The 16,067-nt window shown below is 36.3% G+C and overlaps 1 protein-coding gene across 2 annotated transcripts in view; it reads right to left on the reverse strand.

Annotated features, from left to right (window-relative positions):
* MED14 (mediator complex subunit 14) overlaps positions 1-16,067 on the reverse strand; it is a 67,186-nt gene that overhangs the window by 42,412 nt on the left and 8,707 nt on the right. For both annotated transcript variants that reach the window (XM_032842503.1, XM_032842504.1), the window contains exons 4-11: positions 10,845-11,018; positions 10,054-10,183; positions 9,473-9,601; positions 9,036-9,143; positions 8,360-8,492; positions 7,132-7,282; positions 6,230-6,341; positions 269-394 (exon numbers count right to left, since the gene is read on the reverse strand). In XM_032842503.1, the coding sequence (XP_032698394.1) occupies positions 269-394; positions 6,230-6,341; positions 7,132-7,282; positions 8,360-8,492; positions 9,036-9,143; positions 9,473-9,601; positions 10,054-10,183; positions 10,845-11,018 (1,063 nt within the window). The remainder of the gene's footprint in view (positions 1-268; positions 395-6,229; positions 6,342-7,131; positions 7,283-8,359; positions 8,493-9,035; positions 9,144-9,472; positions 9,602-10,053; positions 10,184-10,844; positions 11,019-16,067) is intronic.

Here is a 16,067-nt window from a genome sequence, read left to right on the forward strand (position 1 = left end):
CATCAGCAATCAACATTACTACTTTTACAAAAGAGAAACAACATGAAGGCACTTCATATTGGGAGGTTTAATTTTTGATACAAGAAAATCCAAAGTAGACTTATAATTGGCCTCTCAAGGAACAGACATCAGCCAGTTATTCCTTCCATATCTACTTTCTGCACTGCTAATACCACCCCTTCCAATACCTAATGGCAAAAAAATTTTAGTTTGCTTTTATTAAAACATTCTTCTTCACACTGAGTGACTGTATCATTGAGTAACTTACCAAGTCCATAGAGCATCAATTGAAACATTCCAGAATGCAAGTCTACAAAAATGTGTAGACACTCTGAATTACCGCAGGGCTCCAGGATGGGAACAACAAGAGCTGGAAGTGCAGTCTCTATGGAAGCTGAACAGTTAGAATGAAAAAATCATATTTCTATCTGAATATTTTCCAGGAAAAATTATTTCTCAGTGAGTAGAAACAATGAACTATCAAACAATCCTGAATGTTAGAGGAAAAACATGATTTTGCAAAACTAGAATAGTACTATTACATCAATTAGTAGCTCAAAAGGGAAGAATGTATTCCTCGAGGTGCCTTGAAATAAACATACCCCTTTCAGATACTACAGCAAAAAAAAAAAAAAAAAAAAAAAAAAAAAAATCCCAAGGTTCCTTAAAAAAGGTTAAAAGAGCTAGTGAAAACATAACTTCATCAGTGAGCTGAGTTCTAGTTTTACTTTCGTTCAGTAATTACTAAGTAGTTAGTTTTTAAGGATTTTTTTGATACAGTGAGAAGAAAATTGGTAAACAGAATAAATTTCATCTATGGCCTCAATATTTTCAATGCATTCTTCATTAACAGAGGTTTTCTGGCAATTAGGGCCCATGTGTTTAAAAACAAAAAAACACCTGAGCTTGAAAACTGTTAAGCATTACTGCTTATATAGGAAAAAAAATTTTTCCAGTTATTTATGTAACCTCATTTTCAAGTCACAGATGAAATAAGAACATAAGCAACTGTTAAACACCAGTTCCCAAAGCTGCCAATATACTTGTTCTAGAGCTTCATAGTTATTTCCACCAGGTCCAATTAACTCTTCCCTTAGTCCCACAAGCTGGCAAAACAAAATCCAGTAAAGGAACAAAGCTTTGAAAGCACAGAGCTACTTAGACTGAGGAGTTATAAAAGGAATATGCTCTTCTAGTTACCACATTCCTCTAACGCTACAGCACAGAAGAAAAGGCAGGCAGTGAGGTGAGTGGTAATGTAGGCCCAGCCTTTCACCAGGTGACTTCTCTGTGCTACTTTGTTAAACAAGAACAATAACATCTTCCTGTCCATGGCATGGGTCCTTAGGAGGAAGAAATGACAAGTTTGTGAAGATGCTTTAAAAAACAAAGTGCTCAACAATGTACATTATCTATAGTCCTTTAAGAAGCAAAGCAACAAACCAAAAGCTCTTATTAGGAATTTGCACAATAATTAAAATGGGTGAAGTTATCACTGGTGCTATCTATACAAAGAAATTATCAAACAAGTTAATAAAGCCAAAAATTAGCAGGAGACATATTTAAATCAGAAAATAAATTGCTTTTAAGTAGATCTACTATATATTTGTAAAGAAATGTTTAACACACAGAGCCAGCAGGGCTGTCACCTAAAACAAACATAAAAGAACAAAAAGGTACAAATTTCTTTTACAATATTTTGTAATTCAGAGCAGTGTGAGAACTTAGTTCAAATTACATTTTGCTGAATTTACTGTTAATATAATAAAGAGTGCTTATAGATCTGAAGCAGGGTTGCTGATTTTTAACACATATCTGTACTGTTATAATTCCTAATGGATTAGAAACGTATTCTTTAAAGCAAAAAACCAGTTTTGCTTTATTTTTGTGCGTGGTTCACAGCTTCCGAACTGCCCTTGATATCCTGATTCTGGCGCTGACACACTGCAACACAAGGGAGACTCCCCTGGCTTTCAAGAGACACGGAATGCTGCAAATGGGGCCACCTAGCAAGTGACCTTACATACCTTGCACTGCCTTTTTTGACCTCTCCAAAGTTCTGCCAGCTCTCCCTTGAGACATTCCCCGCCCCCCACAGCACGTGACCATACACTTCCAAGTCTTTGGTAACCTGAAACTTTAAAGTTTTGCTTGGGTGAGTGAGACTGAATTCACTGGACATCTAGATCTTTTCCAAATAGGAAAAAGGTGCTAAAGCATTGATTACTGGATGTCAGTTTGTGTTTTGACTTCTTAGTACAAAGAAACTAGGGATATTTGGGTCTGTCAGTAAACATGCTTTGTGTTTAACTGATTGCTGAATTTGCAATCTAAAGAGTTTTGTTTTAACAGTTCACAGTTTGTTACTACTTAGCTTTCACTGGAGACTAAGGTTTCTAAGAGTTAAAATTCTGCTGAATGTAATTAAGACTGATGCAACTAAGGGAAGTAATTCTGAATGAAAAAGTTGCAGGTTTGTTATAGGGATATCTTTGGAAAAGAATTTTACAGACGGTCAGGGCAGACTAAGATTAAAATGAAGGGATTTTTTTTTCCTTTTGTATTTTTTTTTTAAAGATGTTATTTATTCGACAGAGAGAAAGACAGTGAGAGAGGGAATACAAGCAGGGGGAGTGGGAGAAGCAGGTTTCTCATGGAGCAGGGAGCCTGATGTGGGATTTGATCCCAGGACCCTAAAATCATGACCTGAGCCAAAGGCAGATGCTTACCCAACTAAGCCACCAGGTGCCTGGGACTTTTTCTTTAAATATTTTATTTATTTGAGAGACAGAGAGAGCACAAGCAAGGGAGAGGAGCAGAGAGAGAAGCAGACTCCCTGCTGAGCAGGGAGCCCTGATTCTGGGCTCATCCCAGGACCCTGAGATCATGACCTGAGCCAAAGGCAGACGCTTAACCGAATGAACCACCCAAGGCACCCCACTTTTGAGGTTTTTTTAAACAACCTTCCCAACATTTAAATAGGAAATAAAGTCTCTTTGACTCATTAGACCTTTTTATTTGGCATGTTAAGTTATTCTGGAATTACTATTAAATAATAACAGGCCTTAGGTTACATTTGGGTAAATGCTATAACCATTCTAGAGATGATAGACAGTTCTAAAGTTTTAGTATGTTCTGGTATAAGGTCATTACTTAATATTCTGATTACTGAACTAGTATGTGTCACAGAAATAACCAGATTTCCTTGCCAGCTATGTTGTAACCTCTCATCAAACCTTAACCATGTCCATTTTGAGTCTTTTTAAAATTTATAGTTATTGTTTTTATTCTCTTGTAGAACGTGTTCCATCTTCAAGGAGATTCATAAAAAGGGCTTTTGACAAATACACGGTTTTTAAATCTTTAAGATCATAAAAACTGAAATGGTTAAGAATTTCCAGAACTAACTAAAGTGAGGATGATTATAGTTTATGACTCTTCTTTAAAACTTTGCTTGTTCTCTAGTAGTTGTACTTCTAGACTAAGTAAACTTTCTCTTATGATGTTTATGATATGAAAAATAAGATAAAATATTCCTCTGAATAAACAGAAGCCTTTAACTTTTCTCTCTACCTGAACCCTCTGGAACTCAAAAGGTCTCCGAAAGTATTCTCTCTTCCTTGGCAATGACAGTTATTTGCATAAGTTCAATTAGAATCTGTTCTCCTTATAACAGGACACCAGTGGAAACATTGGTTATTTTACCAAGGCTTTGACTGGACTGCCGTATTTGGGAGAGACATGCATAGACAGCTTTAAGAACTAAGGTTGACTTTATGAAGCATGGAGCCCATAGAGCCCCTTGGAACTGTTAGCCTGACACCAACCTTACAGAGTTCCCAGCAGCCATACCAGGTGCATAAAGAATATCACTTCCTGCAGGTGCAGATATTTTGGGGATCTCAAGAAGATGAATTTGCCCAACTACAAGTATGGCAGGCATGTCTGGCAAGCACTTGGCTTGGCTTCTGGCCTAGAGAGGCTACTAAAAGTTAAACCTAGAGATTCCTTATAAAAAGTTCCAGTAAAGCAATTGTAAAAGATCTCTATGATCACTCACTATTCTTGCTGAGCTTATATAAGTCATAAATAAGTCACAAATAAGTTTGTTAAAACTGGACTTGTTTTACAAACAAATTAGTCCCGATTTGGCTATCTCTGATTAAAAATAAAAATATTTCAATAACATATCTTTGTAGATACTAGATTTTAAGCATTGAGACGCAAGAAAACTGGATTACTCTTTTAATAGCAGGGCTTCTCCAAATGAGGACTGCCCCAAAACAACCAATAGGATTAAGCCCTTTTGAGTTACTATATGAAAAACCTTTCCTCACTGTAAACCTATCAATAGATGGAGAATATAACTGCTTTGTTAAATTATTCACTTGAGGCTGGGTTAATTCATAAATCTCTAAATGAATATGCAAGCCATGTCCTCCCTAAACCTGATCTGACAGTCACTAGCAACCCACCCCATACAAATCCTGGAGGCAGGGTTTATTTAAAGAATTGGAAGGCTAATACAGCAGGGGATTTAACTCCAAATGGAAGGGCCCCTACCAGGTTATTATGCACCAAAGATGTCTCAAGAATTCTTTCTTGACTGTTGGCTCTGGACCCCACCAAACACAACAATATCCAAAACCTACGTGAGATGCAACCCCATGAATGACGAATGGAGAAGCACAATGTGGTGTATCTGTACAATGGATTATTGGACCATAAAGATGAAGCACTGAAGCATGCTTTAACCATGGACAAACCTTAAAAACGTTATGCTAACAATATGCAGAAGACCACACATTATAAGACTTCATTTATCTGAAACATCCAGAACAGGCAATTCTAAAGAGACAGAAAGTAAATTAGTGGCTGCCAGCGAAGGGAGGGGTGAACAGGAGAGTGACTGCTAATGGATACAGAGTTTCTTTGGAGAATGATTAAGATGTTCTAAAATTGGATTGTGGAGCTAGCTGTACAACTCTTGAGTATATTAAAAACCACTAAATGAATGAACTGTATATGAATTTCATCTCAAAACTCATAAAAAAAGAAGAAAATGGGGGGGATGTACGCTTTCTAACCCCAAAGAAAGTTTTGATTATACTTTCCAATCAAAAACTTTAGGTTTATATTGAACATCCTTGCTTGAGGGATTAAAATGGGGGTGGGTGGGGCATGAGGACTTCCACTACATCTTACAATTAAAATGACCAAAACCCAAAAACTCTACTGTTAAGCCCCAATGGGGTTAGTGAGCATGCCCCCTCACACAAGATCTAAGGCCAACACTTGCAGTTTTGTTAAGTTAAGCTGCCCTTCCCCTTAGTCTTTAGTTTGTTTCAGACCCTCTTTTACACCTCTTTTCTTTCGCTTTTTTGGAAATGACTATTGTATTCTAAATACAAGTTTATTTTCCTATCTTTCCTTCAGGCAGTATTTTTACCTAACTCAGCAAAGTGGTACCAAAGAAGCTGCTTTTTTAAGCATAATGGACTGAGCTTGCTCTGTGATGATGAAAGGCAATACCTTTGCTACCAGAACCATTAAAGACATATTTTTATGGCATTTCCTCTAAACCAGCTCACTAAATTAAAGGCTGTTCACTGTGGGCACAAGGTAATCACAACCAAAAACAACTGGGGTAGGGCTAGTGAATATGCTCATTATGATACTGTGAACCTATTTCTAGAATGAAAGCACTGGCTTTCTAACTGACTGCCCCCCAAAGCTCTAAACATACTTACTAAGTAAGTAAACCAGAAGATTTTGCATTACGTGTGTATATATATATTTCTTATCTGAATCCTGCTAATGTATTAATAACTTTAAAAAAAAAGTCTTTAAAAAGACCAGGGATAAATTCTGCTTCCCTCAAAGAGGCGTATTTTATAAATAACATTGTAAGTATCTGCAAAGCTGCCTTATTCTTAGAAGACCTACAAGAAATAAGATTCATAGTAAGATGTTAAAATAACTTCCATTTCAATGGGAAAAAAACTTTAAGGAGATTCAATTATGCACACATTTCAGAAGTAAGGCCAAGCTAAATAAGAAGAAATTAAGAGAAAAATTAGGACAAGCTTTGTAGATCACAAGTTAAAATGCAGAAATGTCCAACATCCACAAAATCAGGGGAAAAAGTCAGATTAAGAAAGATGCTTCATAAAAGTGGATACTAACATAAACAAAAGAAAGGCAGAAACGTCAGTTTAAAAGAACCTACAGTTTTCATTGGCATTGAAGCCTCGCAGAATGGCCTTCAGTTCCTGGAGCTTCTGATGAGCTCGTGCATGGACACTGTCAATCAGGAGCTTTTCTATTGATAAGTGATCAATCTGCATAAACAAGAATAACAGAATCATATGTGCAATGTAAACATATTGACTTTATAAGTCTGAGAGCAGATAATTGTGTTTTAAGATAGTTCCTTTTAGAATCACACTGATTTTGTTTTTAAAGATTTCATTTATTTATTTGACACAGAGAGAGAGAGAGAGATAGGAGAGGGAATACGAGCAGGGGGGGGTGGGAGAGGGAGAAGCAGGCTTCCCACTGAGCAGAGAGCCCAGTGTGGGGCTTGATCCCAGGACCCTGGGATCACGACCCCAGCTGAAGGCAGACACCTAACAACTGAGCCACCCAGGAGCCCCGAATCACACTGATTTTTTAACCAGTAAAAGAAAGCAAGCTCCAAGTTAAAAAGAAATAAATAGTATATGGTACTGGTAGCTTAAAGACCACAGTTAACATTTTAGAAAGTATGTATCGAGATAGTATATGTGTTGGTTATCAGTGGACAGCACTTCAATGTTATCATTCAATGTTAACATTCCCAATGTTAACGTTCAATGTTAACATTCAGTGTTATCAATGGCAGCACTTCAGAATAAAATGGTGATCTGACCTAAGTTAAAAAATTTGAAAGAACATTTTAAAAATTACACATATGACATTAGTTATTTAAAAAAATGCAAAAACATAACATTTGTTTAAAACAAATTTCATAAAGGGTTTTAGAAACAACTGGGTATTTTAAAGAATTTGTGTTAGAAGTTTAAGTATAAATATTAAGTTACATATATTCATTTAACCAAAATAATATTAAAATATATTGCGATCTTTTACCTTCATGGCCCTTTCTACTAATTTGGAATCAGAAGCTGGCAAAGGAGGATCATGAAAAATCTGTAAAGGCTTAGACACATCATTTTCATCGATTTTAATTGTAACTTTGTGAACAGATGCCGTCCCTGTTTTTCTCCCAAGAACCTGTTGACTAAAGAGAAAAAGAAAAATAGTTTCTTGTTTTTAAAGATTTATTTATTTGAGAGAGAGAGAGAGCAACAGAGAGACAGAGAGACTGAGAGCACACACAGGCAGGAGAACAGAAGGAGAGGGAGAATGAATCCCAAACAGACTTGCCCTGAGTGCTGAGCTCAACATGGGGCTTGACCTCATGACACTGAAATTACAACCTAGGCCAAAACCAAGAGTTGGACACTCAACTGACAGGGCCACCCAGGCACCCCAAGAAAAAAAATATGAATAAAATTTTTTTCCAGCCTGTTAACAGCCTGTTAACTTTTGGAATAAAAAGAATAAAAAAATATGAATAAAATTTTTTTCCAGCCTGTTTAACAGCCTGTTAACTTTTGGAATAAAACAGAAACTATCTATTGTGTACCTTAGCCAGAGCCTAGAACATGAGAGGCCCTCAATGTTTGTGGAGGGAATAAATTAATATTGAGAAGACAGCTATTCTATAATCCAACACAACACTTATGTTCTTTAAAAAAAAACACAATTTAAAAACAAAACACATGCACACACATACACACACACATCCCAAAACAAAACAACGTATGTTCTAAGAGGTGTCTATTAATCTGATTCCTTTATAGAAAATGGGAATCAAGCAAAGTTCCAGGGAATTGAGGACTGCAAACAGCCTGATACTGATTTTTCCCAAAACCCTCCCCAAAAAAGATTTTAAAAGGCACAATTCAAAATGCGGAACTGTGACAAGCAAACATGTTTTAAAAACATATCCACCAATTATAATGGTCTTTCAAGCAATCTGGTATGAGCCCAGAGTAATCTAACTTTTTAAGAACAACAATTCTTAGTACAAATAGAGGTCTACGTGTATAAAACATGCCACGTTCTAAGAAAGGTATCATTTATAGATATCCTATGTGGTTTATATGATACCAGGGACCTTACTATATAAAATCATGTTGCTGAAAGGTACACAGCTGTTGGTATAAAGTAAATCAGTTGCATGAGAGAAAAAAAGAAAGAAAAAGAGTTTTAACAGTCATAGGATGAACTCACCAGAATCAACTTCACTTACTTCCAAACTGAGAGGGAGAGGCACTTTCCAGCATGGTACCTTTCCACCTGCACAAGGTCTCCCCACCGCTCTCGGATTAACATTAGAGTTTGGGAATGTAGCACTTCTAACTGAAGCGATAAGCAGAAAGAATCTGATGGGTCTCGTTAAGCAAACTTAATAAATCACTATAACAGCCAATGAAGCACAAGCAAACTTTACTTAATGAAAGCTCTATTTCCCCAAAAGCTGGCTATGAAAGAAATTTCTGGAATTACATTTCTCCAATGACATATACTAAAAAGTGATATAATTTGTGGCACAATTTTAGCAAGAAGTTTTATATTTAATTTTGAACCAACATAAACGAACTGGAAGACCCAGGTTGCCCACTAATTCATCACAGTTTAGAAAATATGAATAGACCAAATTGCACTATTTTTTTCCTCCAGGTAGTACTATTTCTAATTCATTTTTGTTTTTACCTGCAAAGTGAACAGTAAAATTTTAAATCTAGTTTATTACAGATGTATAATTATTCTTCACACTGACCTGTTCCCCAGCCCTGTTTCTACCGCCAAAAAGGAGGCGGGGGTTAATCTGCTACAGTTCAGGATGGGGGGACAAATGGAAATATGTGGAAGAGAGAGACACACGAATTCCTTATAAATATATGTCTCAAATTTCAAAAGGATACGTAGGCAGTTATACATGTCCTGAAGAGGTTTTTCATCAGCAAAGAGTCTAGACTGCACCAGCTGATGGATAAAGTTGATTTGCATACTATGAACCAAGGCTCGCCCATCTTCCATTGGCAGGAGAAAAGAAGGTGGTTAATCAGAAAAGTGTACAGATCATATTATAGTACCAACTAAGGAAGAGTATACTAATACTAAATTAAAAAAAGAAAGAAAGAAAAAAAGAACTGAAGTTATCTATTGAAACCAGAGAACATTATACTTTAGAAACACTAAAGCCTCTATGGATCAGGAGGTAGGTATGATTATCCTAACATCTGCTTCAAATGATAGGATAAACTGCTAAACTTATCATTCTGTAAGAATGTTTCAGTAATATAAAAACACCAAACATCTGAATTAATATTTATGATTAAAGTCAGTGTTTATAATTTACCTCCTGTTTCCTTATCCTCAACTAGAATTTCTAGCTTGAGAAGACGCCATGGAACATCTGGATCATCTCCCATCACGGTCAAGGTGGCTTCAAATTCTCCCTCAACTCGAAACTTCACCCGGCCATTTGCTTTTAGAAGAAGAAAAAGATGACTACTTGCTAGAAAATAAGCAGCTTCCTACTAACTTAGAACGTTCAGTCTAACTTAAAAGAAATTTTAATTAGCTTGAAAGTTCTTTTATAAGTATCCAAAAAATTAGGTAGTTCCCGCATAAGCAATAGCCAAAGGCAGTTAACACTTCTAACACCAACTAACAATTTTCTCTTGAGGTGTAACTCTGGGGCTTCTTCTCTTCTCCGGTCCCACAGTCCCCCTGCTTCACATACCAGTATTTTATCCCCAGGTACTAAAGAGAAATGATCGGGTTGACAAGTCACATATCTGAGCACTACCTGAATTGCAGGCCAAAAATTCAAAATAGTATTTCTTTGAATGAAACCCCAAAAGCTGTTTAAAAAAATTCTAATAGGTTAATTATTAAAACAAAACAAACAAACAAACAAAAACTTCAGGTACATACCAACTGTAAGATTTGCTAACTGAGGAGGAAGATCTGTAGTCACAAGCCGATGTCTAAGAATCTGATTGAGCTGGTGAAGTGTAGCTTGTTTCTCAATTTTGGTAATTGGGTCTGGAGGAATAATTTTATCCTACGAAAAACATTAAGTGATTTGAAAATAATGTACAAAGAGACACAATTTTTACCTGTGCCTGTCTTAACATAGTATTTTTGTACTTCGTCCAAGAGAATCTCAAAACTCATTTCTGCAGTTTATGTCCAGTAATACTAACATGACCATTACTATCACGCTTTAGAATGCCAATGATTCCAACAGTCACCCAGCTAAGATGGTAATACAACACGATCTTCTTCATGCTCTATTTATGAGACCAAGTTCATGTCACTAGATGACTTCCACCACTTCTTAAAAGTATAAAATAGCACCAAGTCAGTAAACAACTACCACAATAGTACTTAAAAAAAAAAACCTTCCAAAAAGCAACTAGCATGTAGTGTTTTCACGTCTGAAATAGATCTAAGTTAATGTGCACATGCTTAACCTCACACACACATAGACATAGTCATCCATTTTGATAGTATTCATATTCTGGCCTCAATTTATTTCAAAAAAACCACAATTTTAGTTATAGAGAAAAAAGTGAATTACATGAAATAATTGTTTTAAAAATAGATAATAGCTGTTCTATTGGGCTAACAGAGGAGACTTCATCACCAAAACCTTCAACTTCTTTTTCCTGATTCAAAAACCTTCAACTTTTAAGAATAGGAATGGTGAGCAATGCACTTACCCTAATGCAGGTGGGCAGTCGTGGGTAAGACCCAGTAGTCAGTACATCAATTGCATATGGAATGGCAAAGCTAGGCAGGCGTGCATGGACTAGGGCATCTCTAGCTAACGAGGCCAGGCGATCAGCAGTATCCACAAACAGAATGGCTTGCTGATCCAAAAAGCTTGAAATCATCTTTAAAGCGAAGGGTAAATGTATTAAGCTTCATTGAGAACAAGCTGCTTTGAACTTCAAATATCATTTATTCATTCCAAAGTAAACTTTGAGGAAATTAATAGTTTTCCACATTTTGAAACATTTCTTCAAGAAATTTTCCAGTGATGTGAAGAAATATTTTATACATTTGTATTTGACACTAAAAACAATAACTTCCTATCACTTTAAGTAAAAGGTTTTCCAATTTGTTTCCCCATCCTTAACATTACACATACATACCAGAAGTTAGGTAAAATAAATAGAATAAAAGGCTCTTTACTTTCATAGACTTCTAGAGTTGGCTGGTAACAAAGTAGTTAAAAGATGGACTCCTGGATCCAGATTGCCTTAGCCTTTTTAACTTTGCAACTTAACTTTCCCTATAACCTTAGGCAAGTCACTTAACCTTTCTGGGCCTCAGTTTTTTCAACTGTCAAATGAAGATAATGATTTCCAACCTCATAAGGTTGTTATGAGGATTAAGAGCTAATGCGTATAGGGTTGCCTGGGTGGCTCGGTCACTTAAAGCGTCCAGCTCTTGGTTTTGGCTCAGATCATGATCTGCTGGGTCACAGGATGGAGCCCCACACTGGGCTCTGCCCTCAGCAGGGAATCTTCTTGAGATTCTCTCCCTCTGCTCCTCCCCCTTCTCGAATGCTTGCTCTCTCAAATACATAACTTTTTTTTTTTTAAGAGCTAATACATTATAAAACCTTCAGAACACTAACCAGAACACATAAAACGCTCCATAAATGTTGCCTGTTGTATGATATCTAGGCCAACTCATGCCCCAAATAGAAATCCTTTCCATCAGTTCTCTACTGCATTTCATAAGGGTACCTGAATTAGCCGAGCTCTCACGGAGCTGAAAACTACTTCCTTGAAATGTTTATCTTCTATTCTAGAGCAGTAATGTCTCTCATGTCCTTCAAACATTGGAAGCCCACCCCATCTCCAAGCTAAAACATCCCAAGTTACTTCATTTAGTCGGTTATCTCCAAATTTCCGACTCACCAACCTTGTTCTGCTGCCTTGGAAATGCTCCAATTAATCAGTAGTCAACTTAAAACATGGTATCCAGAATTAATACCACATCACACCCACAATACCAGCACAAAATGCCCTACATTTTCTCAGTATTTCCATACTCATTTTTATTATATGATCTTCACAACTCTAGGAAATAGATAAAACTAGATAATTACTATCACCTCAGAGATGAGAAAATTGACACTTAGCCACCTGCCCAAGAAAGCCAACAATCAGAGAAACCAGAACCAAAAAAAATGTTTCTTCTTTTAGATTGCCCAGAAGTGCTACCTTGCATGACTACTAAAAATGGATTTCTATCAATGCCACCATTAACTTATTAGCAGCAATGACAGTGCTAACACACAGCAAGCTGGGACTCCACTAAAAGGCCTTGATATTTTGTACATGAATCTACCAAGCAAGGTCCTTTTTCCACCCCGAAACTGAAGGAGAACTGTAATCTGATTCTAACACATTAAAACCATTTGGATCCTACTTCTTGCAACTTTTTTTTTTTTTTTTAAGATTTATTTATTTGTTTTGGAGAGAGAGAGAGGACAAGCAGGAGGGGCAGAGGAAAGGAGAGAGAATCTCTACCAGACCCCACATGGAGTGTGGAGCCTGATGTGGGCTCCATCCCCCAACCCTGAAATCACTACCCACCCTGAGCCGAAATCAGGAGTCAGATGTTGAACAGACTGAACCCTTACTTCTCTCAACTTCTGAGCTGGTTTTTACTGATTTAGATCATCCCAAATCTCCAAACCAGGACACTGTTAAAAATGCTTATCAGAAAAATACATTATGTGTTTATAAAAAATTTTAAAAAAAATTTTTAAAAATGCTTATCAGATCATAGCCAAGGCCAAAGAATACCAAAGACTTCCCTCTGGGAGGACAAGCATCAACCCTAGTGGAGTTCTATAGTTCATCTAGACCACATTGCTTCACCTTAAATATGGGCAATTAATGAAAAATATACTATCTCTGACTCAGAAATCTAATGAACAAACATAAAATTTTAGTTTTGAGTAACTTTTTAACAAAACTATACAGGTCCCTAGTGATCATCACATTCTTTTTTTTTAACCACTCACATGCAAGCTGTTTATATGGTTAATATTCTCTTTTCAAATTTAACTGAGCACTTTATAGATATTTCTCTTAAGAAAACTACATAAATGCCCCAAAGCACAGAAAACATATTCACCATCACTTGTCCGCAGAGAAATGCAAATCAAATCGACAATGAGATACCACCTTCACACCTAACAGGATGGCTAGCATCAAAACGTCAGACAATAACAAGTATCACCATGGAAAAACTGGAACGCTCATACATTGATGGTGGGAATGTAAAATGGGACAGCCATTTTGGAAGACAGTCTGGCAGTTCCTCAAGTGACTTAAACACAGTCACCATATGACCCAACCATCCCACTCCTAGGCATATACCCAAGAGAAATAAAAACATATGTCTATGTAGAAACTTGTACATGAATGTTTATAGTAACATTATTCATAACAGCCAAAAACTAGAAGCGACCTAAACGTTCATAAACTTATGATAAACAAAAGACAGTAGATCCATACAATTCAACTATAAAAAGAAACAAAGTACTACTACATGCTACAACATGAATGAACCTTGAAAATGTTAGATGCTAAGTGAAATAAGTCAGTTACAAAAGCCCCCATCCCCATACTACAATTCCATTTATATGACATGTGCAGAATAGGCAAATCTATTGATAGCAGATTAGTGCTTGCTTAGTGCGGGGGGGGGCACTTGGAGGTGACAGCAAAAGCCTACATATTTTCTTTCTGAGATGATAATAACAGTGTTCTAAAATTGACTGATGGTTGCACATATCTGAATATACTAAAAACCACTGTACACTTTAAATGGGTGGATTGTATGGTCTATGAATTACAGCTCAATAAAGCTGTTTTTTAAAGAGCTCCAGGAATAGGAGATATTTTCTTTTTCTTAAATAAAACATGGACTGTTCTACTGTTAGAGTTATAAACTGTGTATTTATACATTGTTACACACTTACTATGTCCGGTATGGCTAAAAATCATTACCTATTAAGAACCTCAAATGGTACTAGGTTGAGAACAGAAGAGTCAAAACATGAATAATCCTCTAATTCTCCAGTTGATGGACCTTATCCCTAACAAACACATTTGCAGCATCTACATTCACAAAACAAAAATACCAAAAGTTTATATAAGTTCAGTATGAGACTTTATTCAGAATGGGACTTATGTGAGCAGCCAATTCAAAAAAACAATACAGCTCAGTATCAAAAGCAAGAGTCTTGGATTTTCCTTGACATTATGTTACTGAAGCACAACTCAGCAGTATTAAACAAGTAATGGAAATACTCACAATATAAGTAGGGATTTAACACCAGGTTTGAAAAATTGAATACTTGGATTTGATATACTTCAGTGATTCCTAACTTTTCATTACAAGTTTGAACATCTTTAACCAAAGATTACCCCAAGTTAAGTAATTATTGAAAAGAAACCCTAGGCTTTTCATAAATATTATACCATGCTTCTTCATTTCAGCCAAAATAAATTTACTACATTTGGTGTCCAAATTTCCAGAACAATGAATTATAAAACTTTCTGATAAATAAGTTTGGCATAAGTCTGTTTATTAACATTTATAATCAAACTGTTCTTCGAATGATGCTTTACAGTAGACAAAAGACCTTCCAAATACAAACTTTAATTTCCTTATCATACTGACAACAGATGAATCAAAGAACATTTTCCCCCATGAGAAAAACAATATATGGGGTACAAAATATTTTCCCTCTAACCTGTGATTGAGATTTTATTTCAGAAGGATGACAGCCTACTCCTATAGACAAAAGGTATGTGGCTAAAATGTACCTTGGTAGAATTCTTCCAGTCTTGTCACTAGCTTGGTTGGTAGAGCTCCAATTGAGTATCAACTTCAATGAAAACTGGGTTTTATTTTTAACTTAAAAAAAATTGTTATTCTAGAATTTACAATTCTCAACTGTTTCACAGCCCCCTTTCTCCTTTCACTTTAGCAACTTTCACATAGGCTCTGTGTCTAACGATGAGGAACCCAGTAGAACGGAGGACAGTGAAAGCAGCAGTTACAATGGAGGGTAGAGGTTAGGAAATCATGTGCAGAAACAAAACTGTGTCCTAGATTCCTTTCTGAAGTGGGATTTTATGGAAGAGGCAAACCTTGAAAGAGTTGCAAATATAAAAGTACTATAAAAATATTTTCAACTTAGCTTGTCAGGGTGCTAAAAAGAAATTTATTACAGTACCTCCATACTGACCAGGTGACTGCTCATTTTAATTTATTGAGGAAGTCCAGTAAACTTTAAGAGAAATTTCAAAAGGACTCAAATAAAATTTAACCAATGTAAAGCTGTTTTTTCGCCTTCACTGACAAAAACTGATAAAACATTTTAATGTTATTACATAACTGAATGGGAAAAAAATATGAGCATCGATGTCAAGCTCAGACAATCTACCAACTTTCCAAATATAACTGACAATGGTTAGAAGGTTACTTGGCCTTGTGGAGCTGACCTCAATTAAAGTGAATAAATGCTCTCATTATTTTAGGACTTTATTCATTTTATGATAATTACTCTACTCTTTCCACTATGAAAGGGCACTCTACTCTCTTTCCTTCTCCTCATGGGAAGTGACTGAAGTTAAAAAGAAGGGAGTAATCATGTGTCTTGTCTGTTAACACTGCGCCATCCTCCCCAAGTTATGAGCTCCTAACTTGGGTTTCTTTTCTTTTTGTTGGGGGGGGGCGGTTGGCAGATTTTAGCATCTTTGGTACACTCCATCACATGTCACTCCTTTGAATTCAAGGGTGACTTAACAGACAAAGACTATGACCTTCTTGAGGGCAGGGCTGTGCCTTAGTTAAATCTCATCTGCTGGGGCCCCTGGGTGGCTCAGTGGGTTAAAGCCTCTGCCTTC

Source organism: Lontra canadensis, unplaced genomic scaffold (assembly GCF_010015895.1).
Source record: "Lontra canadensis isolate GAN:19392208 unplaced genomic scaffold, GSC_riverotter_1.0 scaffold131, whole genome shotgun sequence".
NCBI lineage: Eukaryota > Metazoa > Chordata > Mammalia > Carnivora > Mustelidae > Lontra > Lontra canadensis.